Source organism: Pararge aegeria, chromosome 12, assembly GCF_905163445.1.
Source record: "Pararge aegeria chromosome 12, ilParAegt1.1, whole genome shotgun sequence".
Lineage (NCBI taxonomy): Eukaryota > Metazoa > Arthropoda > Insecta > Lepidoptera > Nymphalidae > Pararge > Pararge aegeria.
The window spans coordinates 6,667,087-6,690,140 of NC_053191.1; the positions used below are offsets into that span (position 1 = coordinate 6,667,087).

The window sequence follows — 23,054 nt, forward strand, 5'->3', positions numbered from 1 at the left end:
CGATTGAATGGGTACACACAAAAACACGAAATGCCCGCCGTAGTTTCGACACCTAAGAACGCATTGGTACAAATTACAAAAGCATAATGTTGTTCTGATGGATATTGCTCGACTCTGACATCACTATCGGTCTTTGACGTCTTTGGTGATTTCTTAAACCTATATCGCTTATTGTATGTTCTACACACAGGTAAAGACACTAAGTTCTCTAGAGCTATAAATGTAAAGACTAAATTTACTGTATGGTCCTTTATTTCCTGTCCTGTAAGAGACAATAGTAAAATAACTTCAAAAATTGAAGCTATTATAGATAGGCACCTTAGGAGCTTCACATTTGTGATGTGTAAAAAAATGTTTCCTGTGACCAATACTCGTAAGTTTTATAAAGTTACAGTTCAGGAATAATTAAAACACTTAATAGATTCATACAGATCAGTTAAATATCTTTATATAGTAGTCTCAATTGAATAATTGGATTGTCTGTTCTTGTATGTCTATAATCTTTTTCTGTTCTGCGATGAACAAGTTCACAATATTTAAACCATTCTCTTATAAAATGGTAAAAGTTTATTTATTTATACATGATATAATCATAGTAAAATACTGCTTAAGCTTATTTAAGAATTTTTCAACTTGAACCTACAAAATATACCATATATTGCATTAAACTCTTAACTTTGTTGTCATCTTAACTTGAATTTTACATGTGAAAACACATAGAAAAAGAAGCATATAAACAAGTAGTTTAGTCTCAAGCATAGATTGACTAATATTTGAGGACCTATTCTTAGGTAGAAGTTGATTTCTTAATACAGCCCTAAATATACCTAATTTCTAGTTGATCAGACAAAGAAAAGTAATCTATCTATCTTTTAATGGGTCCCGCTTGTTGTGGATACGCCACTCCTAAAAGGTCAATTTTCTTTCAAAATTGTTTTGGTCAAAATTGCTTTCTAGCCAATCCATCGCATTCACAAAGCAAATGCTCCATAGACTTAAACTAATATGTAACTAATGTAGCTGGAATGCAGTTTTAATGTGCTCTAGACCTTAACTAAAATTGGTTCATCCTTAATTAACCTGACAAAGAGACAGGCAGACAATGTAGTGAAACTTATAACACCTCTCCTCTAGGGTAGGGTTTGAAATAGATGTTTCTGTACTCAAGCATACTACGTTCTTATGCATTACTATGTATTATGTATATTATGTATACTACATAATGATGTTCTAAAGTTAAAATATGAGAAATATACTTGGTAACCAGTAGATGTCCAGGATTTTTTAACAAGATATTTGTATTGATATTGTAATCATGTGCAGGCAAGCGATGATCACAATCTCAAATGATTGGAATATGTGGCCTAGGATTGGACACGCTGGCCTTCAAGATGCCAATTTATTGTTTTAAAGGTACCCACTTTCTATGAAAATATTTTCAACATTCCATTAAATATGGCTTTGGATTTTTAGGTTCAAAAAAGGTATAAACTATTATAATACAACAATTCAATATCAGTTTCATCTAATCAGTCATTGTTATTTGGTATGAGTTGTCTAAAATTTGTTTTTTACATCTCCACAAATATTAAATAATGCTCTACCATAAGTCATGTATTTGTATTATTAACTCATTTTCCTTTGCACCCACACCTCCTTATTCCTATTCTTATTTTCCTTTTTTATAATCACAATGTTATTGTTATATACAGTCAAGTGTATACATTTAAGAAGAACTTATGTGGTACTTTTTTACTTTGTTTTTTAATAAAGTGAATTAAGTGGGTATGTTGAAATATTATTATTAAACTCTTTATTTGTATACCACAACATTTAAAATGTAACAAAAACAGAAACATCGAAAGAAGTAGTAATACAAAAGGCGGCCTTATCGCTTAATAGCGATCTCTGCCAGGCAACCTTAGAATTAGGAAAAAAAAAAGAAGAGGAGAATAGACTGCTGGTGGTACAAATATTAAAATACATACATGCAAATAACTACATGCCAATACATAAACTAGTGTGCACAAATAGATAAAAAGTAAATAATATAATAAATAAATAAATATAAAAATAAACTAATATATATAATAACAACACTTACATAATTAAATACTTTAACATACAATAAATGAGTAAGTACATATATACATACTATTAAAAGTCGTTAACAATATAATGGGCCTTAACTGCTCTTTTAAATATCGCCAGTGATTTGGATCGTCGTATGCTCAATGGAAGCGCATTCCACAATTCCACAGCTCGTACGCTAAACGAACGCTTATAAAATTTTGTCTTATGATAAGGCATACACAGCGTCAGCGCACGGCACGATCTTACACCAGATTGCTCACCAAGAAAAGTGAACTTCTCTTTTAAATACGAGGGAGTATTTAGATGAAATAACACACAGTACAGAAGAGAAAGTACATGCATATCCCGGCGACGACGAATAGGAAGCCACTTGAGTTTTTGTCGAAATACGGAAACATGGTCATATTTGCGAAGGCCAAATATGAACCGAATAGCCAGATTTTGAAGACGCTCAAGTTTATTAAGCTGATCCTCGGTCAGATTAAGAAAGCTTGCATCCGCATAATCGAGAATAGATAGAAAAAGAGAATGTGCTAGCATAACTTTGGTCGGAATTGGAAGAAATGATTGCAGCCTTCGCAACGAGCTCATCGCCACAAACACTTTCTGACTCAGCTCTTTGACATGCACTGTCCATGACAATTCCCGGTCGAGGTATACACCAAGATCTTTCACAGAGTCACAAAAAGGAATAGCGATGCCATTATAAATAACAGAAGGAATGCTCAGCCAATCAACCCTCGCGATCATTCCTGAGCTACCAATAACGATAGCTTTTGATTTTGCAGGATTGACCTTTAGCCCATATTGCCTGCTCCACTCAGAAATTGCAGCCATATCATTATTTATAGCTGCAATAGCAGAACCAAGATTTTGAAGGGTAGATGAGCGATATATTTGGATATCATCTGCATACATGTGATAGAGAGAAGAGATGTTTTGAGTAATAGAGTTAATGAAAATAGAAAAAAGTAAAGGAGATAACACGCCACCCTGAGGTACCCCAGCCGCTACATCACACCAAGACGAAAAGGACTCGTCAATCTGAATGCGCTGTCGACGGCCATTGAGGTAACTCCGAAACCAGTCTATTACTGATGGAGATATGTTAATAGAGCGTAAAAGACTAAGCAAGATGTCAAAGTCAACTGTATTAAAGGCATTGCTAAAGTCAAGCAGAATAAGAATTGTTAGCTGCTTGTTATCCATCGCCCATCGAATATCATCAGTTACTTTAGCAAGAGCAGTAGCCGTACTATGACCAGGACGAAAGCCAGATTGCAAAGAACTGAGAAGGTTATTCTTATTAAGAAAGAGACTAAGTTGTTGAGATACGAGTTTTTCAAGAACTTTTGAGAGAAATGGTAATATAGAAATGGGGCGAAAATCAGAAAACGATGAAGGGTTGTTTTTTTTAGGTAGAGGAATAATCTGAGCAAACTTCCATTCTTCAGGGAATTTGCTACAGAGAATGGAAGAGTTTAAGATATGGGTTAGAATAGGGGAAACAACGTCAAGAATTGGAATGATCATATTACGGGTAATGCTATCTACACCAACAGCATTCGATGCAATGGATATTATGCTCTTCTTAACATCACATTCAGTAAAAGACTCGAAGGTAAATGGTAAAAAGTTAGGAGTTGAGTGGGAAGAAAGAATACTAAGAGTACGTTCTTTATCGGAACTATTAATTGTATCAGAAGTAGAAAAATGTTTATTTAGGAGTTCGATATCAACGTTAATAGAAGATCTATGAGATGATTTACCAACTCCAAGAGACTCAAGAAACTTCCAGGTTTTAGCAGTGTCACCACTTTCAACAGACTTATGAATATGGCGTCGTTGAGCATCCCTACACAATGTATTACAGCGATTCCGTGCTTTATGATATTTTTCCCGGTTAGCGTCAGTATTATTTGTTTTGTATTTATATTTCGCCGCAATCTTTTTGTCCATTAAAATTTTTATCTCTTCTGATAACCAAGGCGCCGGTAGATGTTTCAGCTTGATTGGTCTTAACGGAGCATGCGTATCGTAGAGTTGCGTTATCAGGGAATTAAATATCTCAATTTTGCGGTCAACTGAGTCAACAGCTGCGATAGCCGCCCAGTCCAGATGACTAGCATCATCACACAAGCGACGGCTGTCAATTCCTCCAAAGTTACGCCGCAGAAGTACCCTCGATTTTGCTTTAAGTGGACGTATTTTATATGAAAGATAAATCAAATCATGATAAGAAAATGCATCGGCAGGACACTGGCCATGCTTAAAGACGAAATCCGGAGAAGATACCATAATAAGGTCAAGAAGAGAAGGAGTACAACCAGGAGAATAATGCGTAGCAGCAAGGGGCAGGACAGACAAATTACAGGATTCCACTGTAGTCAAAAATTTCTTGCTGCGATAATCATTTTTGAGTAAACAAGTATTAAAATCTCCAAAAATAATGGAGTGGCTATAAAGAGGAACTTCTTTCTCTAATAAGGATTCAAATGAACGAAAGTAATTGTATGACAAAGTCAGTTTGAGTCAAGCTACCTAGCTAATACATATTGTTATTGCGAACTCTCTAGTTTTATTTATGTTCTTAAACATATTAGTTATAAACTTTTATTAATTTGTAAACATGGTTATTCAAAATATACTAATATTTTACTTAGTTTTGTGTGTTTTGAGTAAAGCCTCGGAATTTAGTTGAGTAAACTTACCCCATTGGTTGATTAATTTATCAGAACAATAACACTTTTCAATTATAGAATGAATTATGTTAATCATTAAATTGTTATTTATTTTCAATTTTTATCACTATAATGTGTCTAAGATGAAGCTAATTAATCACTATGTTAACATTATGTACATTACATAAAAGTTATAACATAAAATATAAATTATTAGTTATGAAGTCTCATGATTTATTAAATAAGATGAACAGATAGATAGGCTTGTAAATATTAATCAGATCAAGATGTATTAAAATTTATATTGTAATGCAGTTTGATAACATGTAATCACCTTGACCAATATGTAGTATAATGTTCACAAACTACACAAGCCTTGTTATTGTTAAATTTTTAATGAATTCGCATTCATTCACTCGTAACACAAGAACAATCATTAAGATTGTTAAAATTGTAGTTTAAGTCAAGTGTTTTTCTTAACCCTATAAATAATCAGTATTAAAATGGTAGTTCTGTTCTGATGCTTCTCAGGTAGTTTATTTTGAAAAGATGATCTTCAAAAATGTTTAATTACTATTAGAAACATAATATAACTATGTGAATAGATTAATAATAAGATTCACTTGTCTGTGTCTGTTTGTGACTTTGTAGTTCCCAAGGGAATAAACCAATTTGATTTTGTTTTTTTTTGTTTCTATGGTGAATAAGTTGGGAGTGTTCTTAGCTACGTTTCATGAAAATGCAATATGGCCACAAAATGGCTCCCGCTATATGATTTCAAATAAACGGCTAGGTTAGGCGATTTTTTAATTTAAGTAATTTTCTTGATATGAGTTTGGATAATGATATTAAAGAATATTCTTTTGGCTTATTCTACTTAAAGCCGCGACTTTGTTCACGCAGAATTTCGGTTTTCGAGTTTCCTCCCTGACTGTGAAAGTCCAGTCAAAATCAGATCAGCTGTTCCAAAAATAAACCATGACATATGTACCGGCCGGCAGACTGACTAGCTTACTTCTACAGACGAGATGTTGGATCGACTTAGTTACAAGGTTCCAATGTCAAGGTTACTAACTTACCAGAATATGGCAGTGTCATATGGATTATTTCGTTATCATCATCAGATCAACCGATTGACGTCCACTGCTGGATATATTGCGACCCTGCTTTTTGAGTCCAAGGCCGTGGGTTCTATTCCCACAACTGAAAAATGCTTGTGTGATGAAAATAAATTTTCTTCGGTGTCTGGGTGTTTATCTGTATTTTATAAGTATTCAGTATCATAAAAAATATTCATCAGTCATCTTAGTACCCATAACACAAGCTACGCTTACTTTGGGTCTAGATGGCGATGTGTGTATTGTCGTAGTATATTTATTTATTAGTTTCTCAGTGGTCATGTAGCGGCTTCCAATGACTATTTTGATGTTTTCTGTCCACTTCATTGGGGGCCGCCCAATGCTGCAATGGTGCGGGATCGCCATTCCAGCTTTTTAATATTAGTTTAGTTTTTTTAGTATTAATTGATGGACCAAGCAGATGGTTCACCTGATTGTGTCCATCAACCTCAGGCGTAGGTGTTAAGCCCCATGCGGCTGTAATTACACCGCGTCTTTCAGACCCACACAAACAAAGCATTGCAACAATGATGTTTAGCAGCAGAGATGTGCTTGAGACGGAACTTTAAACATGATTATTATTAATTTGGCTCTTAGTGTTTAAATGGGTTTAATACTCATGTAAAAATTTAAAAAAATGCTAATTGTAAGACTGAAATTCCCACCGCAACTGAGAAAAGGCATGATTGCCAAAATTCCTTAGAATAAAAAAAACCGCATTCAAATCAGTCCATCAAAGCGGTCAAAATTGCATCAAGTTTTACATTTGCGCCATGTTTTCATCAAAAAGCTGAGAAAAGGTGCTATTAAGGATAGATTACTCCGATAAACTGACTCAATGCGATATTTCAAGAAAAAAAATAATCGAGTTCGAGAACGATAATCTAGTATAGAACTATAGATACTGCTGTATCAGCATTTTTTTTTAAATTTTTGATAAAAGAACCGTACCTGCTTAAAACCTATAGTGTGAGGGTGCTAGAGTAGATTTAGTGAATGGCGAGGAAACCTTACAAATGTTACTGCTTGTTACGCCTATCTGCGGACTAGTTTATTCGAAGGAGTCACAATTATTGCTAACATAAAAATAAAAAAACTACCTTACTTAAACTATTGAGAACTAAGTTTGAATGGATATTACAGTCTATCGTAGATTTCGAAATAATTGCCTGTTATTGTTTTTATTACTCTTTCGTCCGGAAATCCAAAACCAATATAAATAAACACATCAATACGCCATCTAAGCCCCTAAGTAAGCGTAGCTTGTGTTATGGGTGCTAAGATGACTGATGATTCTTTTTATGAATAATATGCATAAATACTTATAAAATACAGATAAACACCCAGATACTGAAAAAATTATATTCAAAAATTCTTGTTCATGACACAAATACTTTCCAGTTTTGGGAATCGAACGCACGGCCTTGGACTCAAAAAGCAGGTTCAGTGCCCACTGCGCCAATCAAATAAATGTTAAAAGTAATTATTTAACGTACCTAATCTTACTATTAATTTTATAGTAAGGTTAGGTAAGTACTGTTAGAATATTCCGAAAGTCCCTCTATCGGAGATCGAACTCTCACGGGGTGTCACCATTGTCAGGGGAGTCGACAAGGTATAATTATTCCGATGTTATGCCACGTTAATTATTAACCGGGTAAATGGCCAACGTTGGTAAGAAAAAGTGCTTAAATAAGCAAATTAATTGACTTGTGTTGTTCATTGTTTAGGAAATAGAAGCAATCGAGGAGCAATGGCGGACGGAGTCAGCTGAGCTTGTCACCGCCGTAGCCAGACTCCAAGATGAGAACAAACGCCTTCGACGAACTATCAACTCGCCTGCGGACGGTGAGTTGTGGAAATGTATGTTTTATTGCAAAAAAAAACGAGTATCGTTTATATGCAATATGTTCCAATATATGATATTTATGTACAATGGACCCCGATAATTCGGCCTTTGTCTAATCCGGCATGACTTTTATTATTTAATGTATTTATTTTATTATTATAATGTTTATTTATCAATCTTCGCTCATACAGAATTTTATCATAGAATCTGTAGGTAATTTGTCAGATTACAAGGTACTATTTTGTTAAGAACGGAATAACGTTATAGTGTTGAAGGGTGCATAAGTATAGTTCACAAGTTACCTAAGAAACATATTTATTTATCGATAAAAACGAATTCAAAACTATCTAACATAAATGAAGGTTACTCCTGCGTATGAACGTTACATGAATACTAACTTAGATTTCGTAGTTACGAGCAACAAACGTGGAGGGAGGCTATTAATGTTCTTGATGTTATGAGTGAATTGCAAGTATTAGTTTATATACCAATAAATTATGAGGTAGATATGGTTGCAACTTTGTGCGCGTAGAATTTCTGATTTTTCCGTGAAGCTAAATATAATTCATATACCGGTCAAAAATTAGCTTATGTTCGTTTGGAGTATGCTACTTATATATTGGTACCTACTGAAATATATCGATAAAATACAGAATCTATTTTAACGGCCAATCAAAGCAGAGACGCCGGCCGACTCTGATTTTTGAGTCAAATACTGTGTGTTCGATTTCCACAACTGGAAATGTTTATCTGTATATTATAAGTATGCATGTATATTATTCTTAAAAAAAATCAACAGCTATCTTAGTATCCAAAACACAAGCTACGCTAACTTTAAGGGTTATATAGCGATGATTAATTTATTTTAGTTGTATACAAAGAAAGAATATTGAATAATACCCCAAGATAACTTTATAACGTACGTTTCAATCCTCCGTACAAATTCATCAATCGTTTCACCCCTACAATTGTCAAAGCTGGCCAACCCGCATATTGGAGCAGCGTAAAGGATATATACCTCTTTATATACCCTCCCGAATAGCGCTTTATATAAATCTCTCTCATTGGACATGTGGTCTGTTCCCAGCAATGGCTGACGAGATGATGATAATTATATGCATTTCTGGTGAAAATAGAAATTGTTGAAAATTAATAGTGTATTAATAATTATTATTCTAATACTATGTAGTCTTTCGTATTTAAACTTTGTATGAAACCCTTCGTGTGCACGCCGCACTCAGACGGCGGTGCTCATCTGTTTATCTTTTTGATACATACCGGTTGCATTTGCTTGAAATTGTAGTAGTAGTAGAGCTTTATGTGATAGAGCTCGTCCGAGGAGGTACTAAGGCGTGCCTATTTCTGCCGCAGCATTGCTGTGGTCTGAAGGGTGTGGCTGCTGGCGTAACAACTGGCACATGAGCCTTACACCTACGCCTGAAATTGATAGGCACATAGCGGCACTTTGTAGGAGGTATTCCTTGTATGCCCTGCTAAATATTGTAACCAGAGGTTATAGGCGAAGGTTTTTCCACTTACTTTCGGATTGACCAACTCCTAAGTCCATGAATTATACCTAAAAAAAAGACGGTTCAACATTGCAAAGGCGGCGGAAACTACGAGCCTGGCCACTGTTATAACCTACTAACCTTCCCAAGCCTAACCTAAAATATTATTTTGAAGGTACCAGCGCTCCACCATCACCAGCACGCGAGCACGATCAAGAGGTTCTCTCGCGGTTAAGCAGCACGGCCGAGAAACAGAGGTCCACCCTGCGTCACCAGGAACTACAACTGCAAGAGAAACAGCAACTTATTGACAGCGTAAGTCATTTAATGCAGCAATCATTTTTTTTATAATGATCATTTATTTTTCAAAACAATTTTGCTTCTAACTAAGCGATGGGTATTATTAGTTGTACTTCACTGACGTAATAAGAACTGGACGTCAAAATGTGCCCCGAGTTAACCTATACATGTAAAGAAATTAAAATAATTTAGGACATTTCAATTCGAATCATATATCATCCAAGCATTACGGATAGTTTTTGCTTGCAGCAATCTATCACCTTATGCAGCTTCGACTGGAAGGAGTTCTGTAAAAAGCACCTAATAAGAGAACTAAAAAAAACCACAACAATTTTTTGTTATGTACAATAAGTGACTCTGATTAATTTTGTTCCAAATCGTTTTATCGCTCATCGAAATACAGGCGAATATAGTGAACTTATAGTTGGTATCTTTTATTCCATCAGATTAGTTTCTTGATCGGTTTTCAGATTTAATACAAATTTAAATAAAATACTGTGTTTCAAAACAATACTTTAAAATGATAAAATAATCGTTTACTTCCTGGAAAAAGATTAAGCCATCATCTTTTACTTAAGTTGAGTAAATTTTGCATGTTTTTACCGTGCAGTATGCCATTTTATAAGTGTAATCTGTTAGTCGAACAAATAAAGACTGGCACGAAATTCATACCGTTTTTCGTTTTCATACTCTTTTAGTTCGACGCGTTTTGAGCGCTGACCCGAAGTCCATTTCGTTTTCCGTCAGTGTTGTACTTAAATAAAAGTGTCTTAAACCGGTGTCCGGCTTTGGGGCGAAACGTGCGTAAGTATAGAGTAGGTAGTAGAAATTGTAAGTTACGCCGTACAGATTCTCCTGCTTTTTGCGGAGCATAAATATTAAGCTGGATTTTCTTTGTATTTCATGGAATTCCGCAAAGTCAAAAAAATAAGGAATACTCATTATCTCACTTATTTTTGCAAGGCTTTATTAATAGGCAAGGTTTCATTATTGGTTTGCTATAAGAAATCTTAAGCGCTATGTAAACTTGGTGTACGTGTTGATGTTACGTTTACAAGAAACTCTGAGACTTGTCAAACTTTACAGCTAAAGCAGAATATACTGTAGGCTTTATTATTAAAAGTCGTATATCAGGTGATTAGTAATACAATGTTTTCTCTCTATCTATCATCAGCAATTTGACTTTTAAAGAAGACAAAAATAAAAAATTACCACAGTGTAAAGAAGTGATACAGTAGTTCGAAACCTCTGAGCTCGAGTTAAATACTGACGTCGCGTCGTCTAGACAGCCTAGCGTCAGTGGTGTGGATATTGTCTTACATAAATACCTGAACTAAACTTAATTGACTAGCCAATAGCGCTGTCCCTTCCTACAGGAAACATTCGGTAAAGACAGCATTAAACTGTTGTAAATTTAGTAAATTGTGAGATTAGTACAACAAAATTGGCACGATCTTGTAGATGCTATGTAAATCCTTTACTACTTTAGCTAGTAAGGGTACTTACCTTGCCCCGCACTTGCCGCACAATTATCTAGACTGTTTCGTTAGACCACTGTATGCTTACTCTGTGATATTACATTTTAGGCTTCTTCTAATAGACACCTACGAAAGACCTTTTGACGTAGATTTTCGTGCGATTTATGACGCACATATGCATATACGAGTAGGTACAAAGTTGAGTTAAGCCTTCGGTCCCGATTATTTTAACTCATTTTAACGGGCCTGATATAATTCGTTAGGAGTCGGGAGTTTTTTTTAAACCTTTCCTAAACCCGCCAAATCAGTATTTGTTAAGCGTGTTGTGTACTAACCTTCTTTCCTATGAGCGAGGAGCCTATTTACTACTAATTAGGCTGATGATGATGATAACGATTATATTGAATCAGTATACTTTTCTGTTTAAATAATCTATCTATATAATACATCAACACAATCTAGATAGATTATTTAAACCTACCTCTCTTCTTGAGCTGTTTTTAACGCCTTTGGTTGCCTGGAAGAGATCGCTATGTAGCGATAAGGCCGTCAAATTGTATACTTTTTGTTAAATTTTTACTTATAATTTGTTATGTTTATGTGGTGTACAATAAAAGGGTATTCATTCATTCATTCATTATGTATATTACATACTGTATGTGTTTGACGGCCGATTGGCGCTGTGGGCAGCGACCTGCTTTCTGAGGCAAAGGCTAGGTTCGATTCCCACTGGAAAAGGTTCGTGTGATGAACATGAATGTTTTACAGTGTCTGGGTGTTTATATGTATATTATAAGTATTTATTATTATGTATATTACTCATAAAAATATTCATCAGTCATCTGAGTACCCATAACACAAGCTACGCCTACTTGGGGCTAGATGGCGATGTGGGTATTGTAGTAGTATATTTATTAGTTATTATTATTACTATGTATAAGGGACAAAAATAGTTGTAGAACCTAATGTATTAGTTCTACAATTCAGGGAAATAAACGAAATTTCTACCTTTGTGCAGGGCCTCTCCGGAATTTCTACCTTTGTGCAGGGCCTCTCCGGAATTTCTACCTTTGTGCAGGGCCTCTCCGGAATTTCTACCTTTGTGCAGGGCCTCTCCGGAATTTCTACCATTGTGCAGGGCCTCTCCGGAATTTCTACCTTTGTGCAGGGCCTCTCCGGAATTTCTACCTTTGTGCAGGGCCTCTCCGGAATTTCTACCATTGTGCAGGGCCTCTCCGGAATTTCTACCTTTGTGCAGGGCCTCTCCGGAATTTCTACCTTTGTGCAGGGCCTCTCCGGAATTTCTACCTTTGTGCAGGGCCTCTCCGGAATTTCTACCTTTGTGCAGGGCCTCTCCGGAATTTCTACCTTTGTGCAGGGCCTCTCCGGAATTTCTACCTTTGTGCAGGGCCTCTCCGGAATTTCTACCTTTGTGCAGGGCCTCTCCGGAATTTCTACCTTTGTGCAGGGCCTCTCCGGAATTTTCGCAACGGCTAATTGCATTATAATTTCGTATCAGGTAATTAACCTGAAACGAAATGTTATGATATAGCTACTTAGTGCCGAAAACTCGAACTAGTGTGAACTTTATTTAAATTAAATTTAGTTTTTTTAGTTCAGAAGAATATGTTATCGGTTTAAGGAGTTTCAAAATTAATCGGATATTAATAAGATTATATTTGGTCTGTCTGTACGTTCGTCCGTGTGGTAAGCCCCAAAATAATGGAGAAAGTATCCTTTTCATATTATATTTGGTCCGTATATCCTTTCATCCGTGTGGCAAGGCACTACGATCTTGAAATTTGGCACGAAGCAAAGCGTAGGTCTTTTAGCTCAAGTGAAGAGAAAAATTATTGCGAAATAAAGTAAGGTTACTAGGTCAAGTGGGGTATCGCATGAAAGGGTTCCATTTGCTGTTTTTGAAATAGTTTTTTTTATTTTCTTTTAAGCTTCACACTTTACAAAAGCATTCAAAAGTTAAAAAGCGAAAATAGGTAATTTGATAGTTAGCTGAGGTATAAGTAAACATTGCGGGAAAAATACTTAATAGATGTGGCTTGTTTGTCTTCATTATTGTAGCGAATTTGACTGGCTTTATTGACTCGAGGAATAAATAGACAATAGAGAAAAATCATTGTCGTTGTTAATGTTGGTTTGGCGTAGACGGAATGTCGTGTCTGCGATATGGCCCGCTGTAATTGTGCAGTATGTGTTGTGGCTGCTATGTGGCTTTAGGTTTTGCCGGTGTCTTTCGAGGTCACCATTATTTGGGCTTTCTAGAGGAAACTCGACGAACAAATAGACTTCAGAAGGAAATCATAAATATTGCAATCATTGTTAAAGCATTGACGAAACATATTTTATGTCATGCTGCCGAACTTTAGTGCATGTTGATTCAGTAGATGCTATGCGTCTTTAACGTGGTTCGTATCGTCTACAGTGACAGATCGATTCCGGCTTTCTTAAACACGCCCCGAATCAACAAACAACTGGACGATGGAGATAAATCATTGTTTTTGACTTTATTGATTCGTCGAGGAATGTCTTCTTCTTTGTGTCTGCCATTTGGCCAGGCGTTAGTGCGTGGTCTTCAAGTCATGGCTGGGACGAGGCTTCGATGTGTTCGGTAACGGTGATAGATTCTGGCTTTCCCATACGGCACACGTCTTGACTTAACGAACAAATAGACTTCTGTGAATAAACAAATCATTGAAAAAAAAATTACGCAAGAAAAGCAATGTTTGTGAAAAAATCTCAAAATCTCATATATGACTATATGTGTAGACTATGTAGCAGTACGCTGCCTCCCAAAATTACGCGGGCGAAGCCGCATGGCACATCTAGTAAGTAATATTATTTTACGGTTGTAGTTATTTGAGACCACCCTAAATTAGAGACGGGGGGAGTAGTACAAAAGAAGGGGCGGAATGCATCCGCTTAAACCGGACCCACCGAAGTAATATTAGTTAAGCGTATTTTATATTATTTCGGTCTATTACAAAAGTCTATTATCTTTATACTGCAGTCTACAATTTAATTTTATGTAATAGCTCTCCGCCGCTCAAATAGCTCTGCTCATTCCATTAGTAAACAGCAATTTTACTTTTACTTTTTGTTAAATTATTCATACAAATAGTTTCATAACACGCTTATTAATTGCATCTCATAAGAAAATACAGTTTTTTGATGGATCTAGTTTTTGCGGTTCCCATTATTAAGTATAATGGGAATCGGAACCCTTTTAGGGTCACTTCGTTATCTGCATGTTTAGGCACTCTCTTAACAACGGCTGAGGTTAAAATAAAATATGAATATTGAATGTTAAAGTCAAGCTAATATTGCTTGGTTTTATAATTCAAGCACTTAAAATATTAACAAAAACGCCTTTAGGAAACTGCGCGATATGAAGATTTTTTGCACAAGAGAATAACATAAATCGAAAACCATTCAAAATACCATGTGAAATTATTACTATAAAAACTTTTATTTTAACTAGTTGTCGCCCACTGTTCGAAATTCGACCATCATCATCATCATCGACCTATAACTGGCCCACTACAGGGCACGAATCGAATCAATCCTCAGTCTAAGAGGGTCTCCTCTTAGAAGGAGAAGGGCTTTCGTCGTAGTCTACCAAGCTGGCCAATTGCGTTGGTACACGTCACACGCCTTTGAGAACGTTATGGAGAACTCTCAGGCATGCCGGTTTCCTCACGATGTTTTCCTTCACCGTTTAAAGCATGTGATATTTAAATTGCTCAAAATCAAAAATAAAATAACTCCGAAAAGTCATTTGCACGCACAGTGGCGTGCATAGAGGGTATGCACAGGGTATGCAGATGAACGTCAGTTACAAAAGTTCAATCAACTAACTGAATACAAATTAAGAAAATCTCCAGTATGAGTTATAAAAAACTTAAGGATCGGCATTGTAAGAGTTATAAAAAGCCTACCCTCAAGTATTTATAACTCGTACTGGAGATTTTATAAATTTAAAATGCATATAAAAAATTTCGGAACCAACAGGATTTGAACCTGCGGCTCTCTGGAGCTTTTTTTTCGTACTGGAGATTTTTTTCATTTTATATAATCTCACTACCCTGTGCATACCCTCACGCACCACCACCGGGACTCTGAACTCGGTCTCCACGAAAGGAAATCCGAAGCCTTACTTACCCACTTGGCTATCACCGTCCCGTAATTAATTTAAATTATTAGTTTGAACATTATTAAAGTTCTTTTGTCAAATACTATACTTATTAAATCACAGTTTTCACTAAGGCTACTGATTGTTTCAAGCAAATTAAAATCAAGTGTCAAATACATAGTAGTGTGTGTAATGGTTTTTTTAATTATTTAATGCATGTGTTATGCATAATTTAAAAAAATAGCATAGTCTTTGATACTGATAAAAAAATATGGTCACTTGGGGTCGCTAGGAGACACCGTATGAAAGGGTTAGTAGCCATGCGGTAACGGAACCCTCTAAAGACGCGAGTCATTAATGCACTTGACCGTCTTCTTCTTAATTATGTAAGGTTAATTAATCGAGTGTCTAGAGAAACTTCTATAGTACGTAACCGATTTTCTGTATGGTATTTACATAATATTAAATTACGATGGCATTAGACGTCGCGTTGGGACTGTAGTTGGGTTTAACAGCTGATTGGCGCAGTGTGCAGTGACTTGTCCATGGCCGTGGGATCGACTCCCACAACTGTAAAATGTTTGTGTGATTATCATAAATGTTTTTCAGTGTCTGGGTTCATAAAAATATTCATCAGCTATTTTAGTACCCATAACACAAGCTAAGCATACTTTGGAGCAAAAGGCGTAGTATTTTTTTTTTAATTTATTTATTTACTGCAGCTAAAAAGATCAATTTATGAAATTACTTAACTAAACCAAGTCTCACTTACAAAAGTTAAATCAACAAACTGAATAAAAATTTATTTTATGAACTTTGCTTTTCACGTCACCTCAATTTATGGGAGAGTATTATATTTTGTGGTACCTATTCTAAACTATCCTAAATCTTCCCTCAACTCTGAAACGAAACATACGAAATTTTAGTGCTTTTAGTTTGCATTATTGGATTAGTATGAACCTTGACATTGCTACTATATTTAACAGAAATAAAAAATCAATCTGGCACCCTTAAGACGCCATATTGGGATAAAAAATAAGTCAGTATACTACAGTTATAAATTCATAACCTCAAAGTTATAGATAGCTTGATGCAACATACGTTTAAGGTTTTTTTGCACGCCTCATAAGCGAAGCTTAGCTTAATCTATATTGCTTTTATAAGTGAATATAAATAGACAAATGTTTAGAAAAAACACCATTTTTAGCACTTATGATATTTTTAATCTCTTTTTATTATTTAAACTAATTAAAAAATTGCTTAAAAAAGTTCTGTCTTGGACGTCCGTGTGTCTGTATATCTTGTGGTCACGATAACGAGCGAAATACTTCACTTATCGAGTTGTTTTTTTTATAGGCTTCAGTATTTTGAGGAGCCTATTACTTTTCACGGTATAATTAGATGTAGTTTAATTATTATTTAATAAATACTTTTACAAATCTCAATTTTATTGTAATGAATGAGATTATGAGGCGTGCACTTTTGGATTTTCCAACTTTTTTTATGTTAGAAAAGTTATCATCTCAATTTTAAATATGTAGTTGTCTAGAACTTTGTCTCGTTTAGATCCGTATTACTCGAAACAGGTACTGTAGGTCTTTGTTGTAGATATACTCATTTTATCACAGAAGATCTTCACTTTTGTCGAATGTAATCGCGTATAATGTAACATGTAAAATTACGTACAAGCGTAAATAAATGCCAGTCTGATGATCTCATTTAAGTTAAATTACATCACCTTTTTACCTAGAGAATGACACGCACGACCCAAACTTTTATGACACGTAACACCTTTGCTTAGCTAATTTGGTGTGACGTCTAAACGACCAAACCAACCCCATGCAAAAGGTTAATCACAAAGGGTAAATGTTTATAATACCGTAAAGGTCTTCTCTGTATGATGATAGTCTCGTGGATAAGATGCCCTCTCTTCGCGTGAACTGAGTTCAATCCTCGGCAGGCACTTAACTTAACTTTTCGTGTTATATCTTAATAAGTAACGCCTAATCTAAGGAGATTTCTAGGCATACATCTACCTACCTCTGACCAATAGTTATGACCTACTAGCGAGCTATTGCCCGCGACTTCGTCTGCGTTTGATTTTGTTTTTTGATGTGGTATAAAATTTAGTTGTAGTTCTAAAAAAATTTAAAGTATTCAGTATCGCTAAGCCTTAAATGAGTGGTTTGCTGCTGTCCGCTGAGGAGTTCTGTCCTCAACCTCTATAGTACAAAAATAATTATTTAAATCGGTTATAATTTGTCGGAGTTATGGTGTAAAATCTTCAAACACTTTCATCCCCTATCCCAAAGGGACCGAGCTTAATGTCGTGATAAAAAGTATCCTATATTATTTCTAATACTTCCAAGAATATGTGTACAAAAGTTTCATGAGGATCGGTTTAGTAGTTTTTGCGTGAAAGCGTAACAAACAAACGTACATTGACATTTATAATATTAGTAGGGATTAGTAGGGAAGTAGGGATGAGTTGGTAAAATGTTTTTATTCTAAATCATTAGGCATTAGATTTAGGCGATTCCTAGACTTAGGATCTAGACTTAGAAGGAAAACACCGTGAGTGAAAAAAATTACCGAAAAAAAAAAATGATTCACCAAAAGGTGCTTTTCGGAAGAAAATGAACAAGTTCCTTAAAAAATAACCAAAAATGCTATAGATATGCCTATAGTAAATATTTGAAGAGTCCCCTCAATTTCTCCAGGATTCCTCTGACTCAAATAGATCTTTACCAAATTGAAATTGAAATAAATGATTTTTTTTGAAGAAATGGGACCATATCATACAACAAATATACCAAAAACAGACAGTCGAATTTTAACGAATATTAATGATAGGCCAGCGCTAGACGAGAATCATGCCTGTTAGAAAGCAATGATGAAGTCTAGGTTAGAGCACGTTTGCCTAGTATATACATATACTACCAGAGATTACCTCCGACAGTATCACAAACTCACATATTCACCAACTTTACCTGTTTATAATATTAGTATAAAACTTTAGGGTCGGTCCTTGTAGTTTGAAGCATGTTCAAAATTAGATTACTAGGTCCAGGTTTTGAATCGCGGATTGAACTAGTAACCCTCTTAAGTTAAAGCCACCTTCTGTTTGGCGCCCTTTGTAATGAAAATTAAAATATTTGTAAAATAGTGATTCAAATAATCAAGTCGATAAAATTTTAAGTTAATGAAATATGAAGATTCACAAAGACTCACAATTCATATTGCTTACTTATCACTTTTCGCCCACTTTAGAACTACTGAAAAGTGGTCGTGTGTTGAGAGTAGGTGCTAAATTAGTATAGAACGTAGTAATAGCGGTCAGAATAATAACCAATTGTGGTCGGTTTCAACATCAAAATTTTGTACTGTCAACACAAGACCACTTTTTAGTGGTCGGAAAGTGGTACGTCTTAGCTAAGCCTATAGAATCCTTTATTACTATGAATGATTTTTTATTTTATTTTACACACTTTTATTTTACACTACTGAATTAACTACAAAAGTATGTTCGTATTGTAGACTAGTTAAGCATATTTGGTAATTCGATGTTAAATAGTATAGAAATTTAAAGTTTTGCCGATTCCGGATGCAAAGATAACGGGTGAAAGTAAAGTAGAACACTGGAACATAAATCAGCAAGTATCAATAGGTAATCAACGGTTTATGATTGCTTTTGCTCATTTCGATTTATTGCCAATAATATGTTTTGTCGTAGATATATCAGATTTGTTCATTTATTCATACACTTTACTGACAAGATTTTACTACGCTAAGCCGATTACGATAAAGAACGTTAAGATTTTACGGTGAGATTAATTTGATTGGGCACAATTGTTATCGCCACCATAGTTAAATCATAACCTAAATACCAAAGAATTTAATATCATAAATCAAGTCTTCTCTCTTTGTAAAGAAGAAAGAACTTTACCGCATCTATACCAAAAAGTCACATACATACAAATCACAGACTATAAATACCATTCTTGTAAAAAATCTCGTGGCGGGTACCATTATTGTAATAATCTTTATCAGTGCGTTTCCATATTTCCTTTTTTAATATTATTTTCTACGGCCAGTACATGAAGTCCAGTTTGATTACGCATGCAAAAAGATAGAACGTTATTTAAGGCAAGAAAAAACTTCCGGAGGGGTGAACTACATAAAAAATATAAATTAATATCTAATCAATTAACCAAAATTATAAAACCTATATTTCTGCTGTTTCTGAGGAGTTGGATAGTTAAAAAAATGCTCTTGCAATAATATATTTTGTATACCTATTAATTTATATCCTGCAAGATGTCGATATGTAATAAAATATCTAAAAACTTAAAATTATTAGTATCCCGATCCAATATAATACGATATCGTTACCAATGAAAAATTAAGAATATCTCTTAGAGTCAGGTATTTTGAAGTGTAGGTATTTTTGATAGACATTGAAAAGTTAAGTAAGACGAAAATATTATATCAGATTAAGCAAAGAGCCATGGCCAATGGCACAACAATGGCCCTCTTTAACCTAAAAGATTAGGCTGTCCTGATTACTTAATACGTGAGTATCCTAAATTTAATAAATAATTCTTAACTAAGGCAGATTTTTATTAAAGTCTACACTTAAAAAACATGAACATATTAGTAGTAGTAAACTACTTGTATGAAAAGTTGAAGTTAGAATTATTAACATTGTTTAACTATTTTATTAAACTTTATATACATAAGATAACTAGTTTAATAATAAAATGTTAAAATGGCGATGAATGTTTCAATATTCTTTGAAAATATGATTCAGAAGGCAATTTTGGGTATAGTTTTTTAACTGTGTTTTAAATCTCATTACATCAAGTGTTCTATGGAACAACTGCTAAATTTTGTCAAGGTTGTAAACAACTTTTGTCAAGATTGCTTGGTAGTAGTTTGCTCCGCTTTATCAAGAACTTGACCGTAATCACACCCGATGATAAGTGAAGATGCAGCCTAAGATAAAGCGCGCTTGTCTAGGAGATGCCTATTTACTTTTGATTTGAAGGAACCCATATTATAATTATAATAGAAGACGGAAGCCAGAAGGGCATTCCAGATTTTTGCGCTGCGAATTAAAATTGAGGAAGCAAAACGCTTTGTACGAGTCCATTGGATACTCAGTAGAGTCTTCCCACAGAAATAAGAACATACAGATATCGTATATAAATGACTAATATTGAAGCATCAAAGGTTAGTCACTTCATTTCATTTAACAGTTGACAGTAATGATTTTACCTCTAATGTTCTAAACATTTACCATAGAATGGGGAAAATGGTAAATGTTTGTAAGCTGGCAACATTCCGCGGGTGTGAAGTGAGACGTGTGCGGGGCGTTTTCACTGTATTTGAACACAATGCACTGCACGCAATAATGGCTAAATGAGGGTTCTGTTTGTTCATAAGTCTACCTTCCAAATCTATAATAGAGTCAGGACACCAAACAGACTTGACGTTTTAAAGATGCTTATAGACTCCTCACACACACTGACTTCATACTTACAAATGCTTTGGTAAATTGCGGTTTGAATGCTGTTTTTGTGCGGTTGGCACACCTGCAAACCCTGCAAACACTGTGCAGAACGCTTGTAATCGTTGTGCAGCTCTACCGGCTTCACGTTTTGACTGGCTTTCAGGTCTCATGCAGTCCCTGTGTATTGGCACAGAAAGTAGGTCTACTTGAAATAGGCACCTGAACTAGGTTTTCAGCTGAAAATCAGGGCTGCATCTCTATGCCTAGGCATGTAGCACAAAAGCTGATATGGAGCCTTTTACTAGGTCGTGTCACACGTCATGACAAGCGTAATCCTGTCGCTTCTGTTATTTATGTAATGGAAGCATCTGGTGGCACTTAATGTAATTTACCTAATGTGCATGTAAGGTGTTGCAAATTGTAATGTTGGCATAATTTAGTAATAAAGAATAGAATAGAATAGAAAAACTTTATTGCAACACAACACAATAGGAAAAACACAAGGAAAACAGTAATAGTACTTAACTTAGTGCTAGGGTGCAAAAGGCGGCCTTTTCATTAAAAGTGATATTTTAAAGGCAACCTAAGCGTACGAAGCCGATAAAAAAGTGGAAAGTGGATGGTGCATTAAGGATGTTAAAAAAATAAAATGAACAAACACATTACATATTAACTACAAAAATACCGATAAAAATTCTATATACTATAATAGGTATTTATGATATTTAATATAATTACTACTACTACTACTAATACTATTAAAAACTTACAAAATACTCAATTACATAGATAAGAAATATTTTTTCTTTTTTAAAAATAAATGCATTTGATTAAAGTTTGCATGTTTCTACTTGTAATTTTTTAAGGTATCTTTTGAATGATTAATGACGGAGTAATCAAACGGTCACCAGTTTAGTATGCCACTTTTACCTAGAAGAGCCGGAGAGAAACCTGATAATTGCCTGGAAGTTTAGTTTACATTCTCAAATTTCTCTTGGGTGTTCATAACAGCGCCCGAAAACCGAATTGAACTTTTCCTTTCTTATATTTTATGCCGATTAAAGTTGCCATCTTTACATAGTATAAAATAAAGTGGCTCGCGCTGTTTGTACGCTTAGATCTTAGAAACTACGCAATTGATTCTAATTCACTTTTCACCACCTGTCAGAGTTATTCAAGTGGAAGGCTTACATGTAAAGCAAAGAAATTCAAAGAGTTGTAATTTGTTATTTACAAATTTTGGTGCGCTTACATCGCAAACGCTGAGCTTGTTGTTGTATCACAGGTTTTACAATTGTAAATACTATAAATCACTCTAAACTACCCCACATTGGTGTCTATTGCACCCGTACGAAGCCGGTGCGGGTCGCTAGTATTATCATAATTTATATATATGGAAATTTTCTAGTTTGGCCGAATTAAGCGATTAAATATTTGATAGAAGCAGGCGCTACTTTGCGGCAATCCATCATATATTATGAAAATTAAGCTTAATTTGCTATAATCCGCGAAAAGCAGGAGAATCTGTGTGGTGTAATTTTTTATTTCTTCAATCCTTATATTTCACACCAAACAGATCTTCGGCAATGTACTCTCTACGCACGTTCCGCTCCGAAACCGTAGCATCCTCAGGAGATTAACAATTATTCATTGTAAAGTCAACATTATATATTTTTTTAAATCGCTTATAGTTTCATAAAAAAAAAAACACGTTAGTGAAAGCGGTATAGTATTATGACGTTGGTCATGGAATTTAAAGTAGGTATAGGTAATTGATATAAACGTTAGCGTACTACCGAAATAACGTTCTAGTATTGAAGGTCTTAAAAGTCGAACATATCTTGTTAGTAATGCAATCTTGATAGCCTTAATGTGTCGATTTCAATTACCGTTCCTACACGTTTTATTGTTGACTACGAACATCAATATATCGATAACAATTATTTATGTTTATGTTCTGTTTGTATATACCCACACACATGGTATTATATACAAAATACATCATAAAATATTTAGTCAGTGAATTATTAACCGTTGAAGTCTTAAAAAAATTATATACTTTTACGTAAACGTTGTTACGTGCGTACGCACTTAAAACTAACATTGTTAAAACTAACCGTTTAGAAACTAAATCAACCCAGTTAAATTAGATCTAGCTGAGATCGTAGAAGCCGTTGATATGTCACTATTGAATTAAGATATCTTTAGGTACTGCCAACATTCCGTAGTTAAAGATCTGCCCCTTTCTCAGGAAGAGGAAAGGCTACGGAGAGATTATTGTATTGCTATCTCGTTCTCACCAGCAATATTAAAAAGCATTAAACATTTTTTTTTAATTTACTATAAATAATTTCCAAGCTGTTAGTT

The 23,054-nt window shown here is 34.8% G+C and overlaps 1 protein-coding gene across 7 annotated transcripts in view; it reads left to right on the plus strand.

The window, feature by feature from the left end:
- The window catches only part of LOC120627802 (RILP-like protein homolog), a 42,393-nt gene that overhangs the window by 420 nt on the left and 18,919 nt on the right, over window positions 1–23,054 (plus strand). For 5 of the 7 annotated variants that reach the window (XM_039895846.1, XM_039895840.1, XM_039895843.1 and 2 more), the window contains exons 2-3: window positions 7,624–7,756; window positions 9,426–9,565. In XM_039895846.1, coding sequence (XP_039751780.1) covers window positions 7,624–7,756; window positions 9,426–9,565 — 273 coding nt within the window. The remainder of the gene's footprint in view (window positions 1–7,623; window positions 7,757–9,425; window positions 9,566–23,054) is intronic. The other 2 variants (XM_039895844.1, XM_039895847.1) reach the window with 1 other exon arrangement.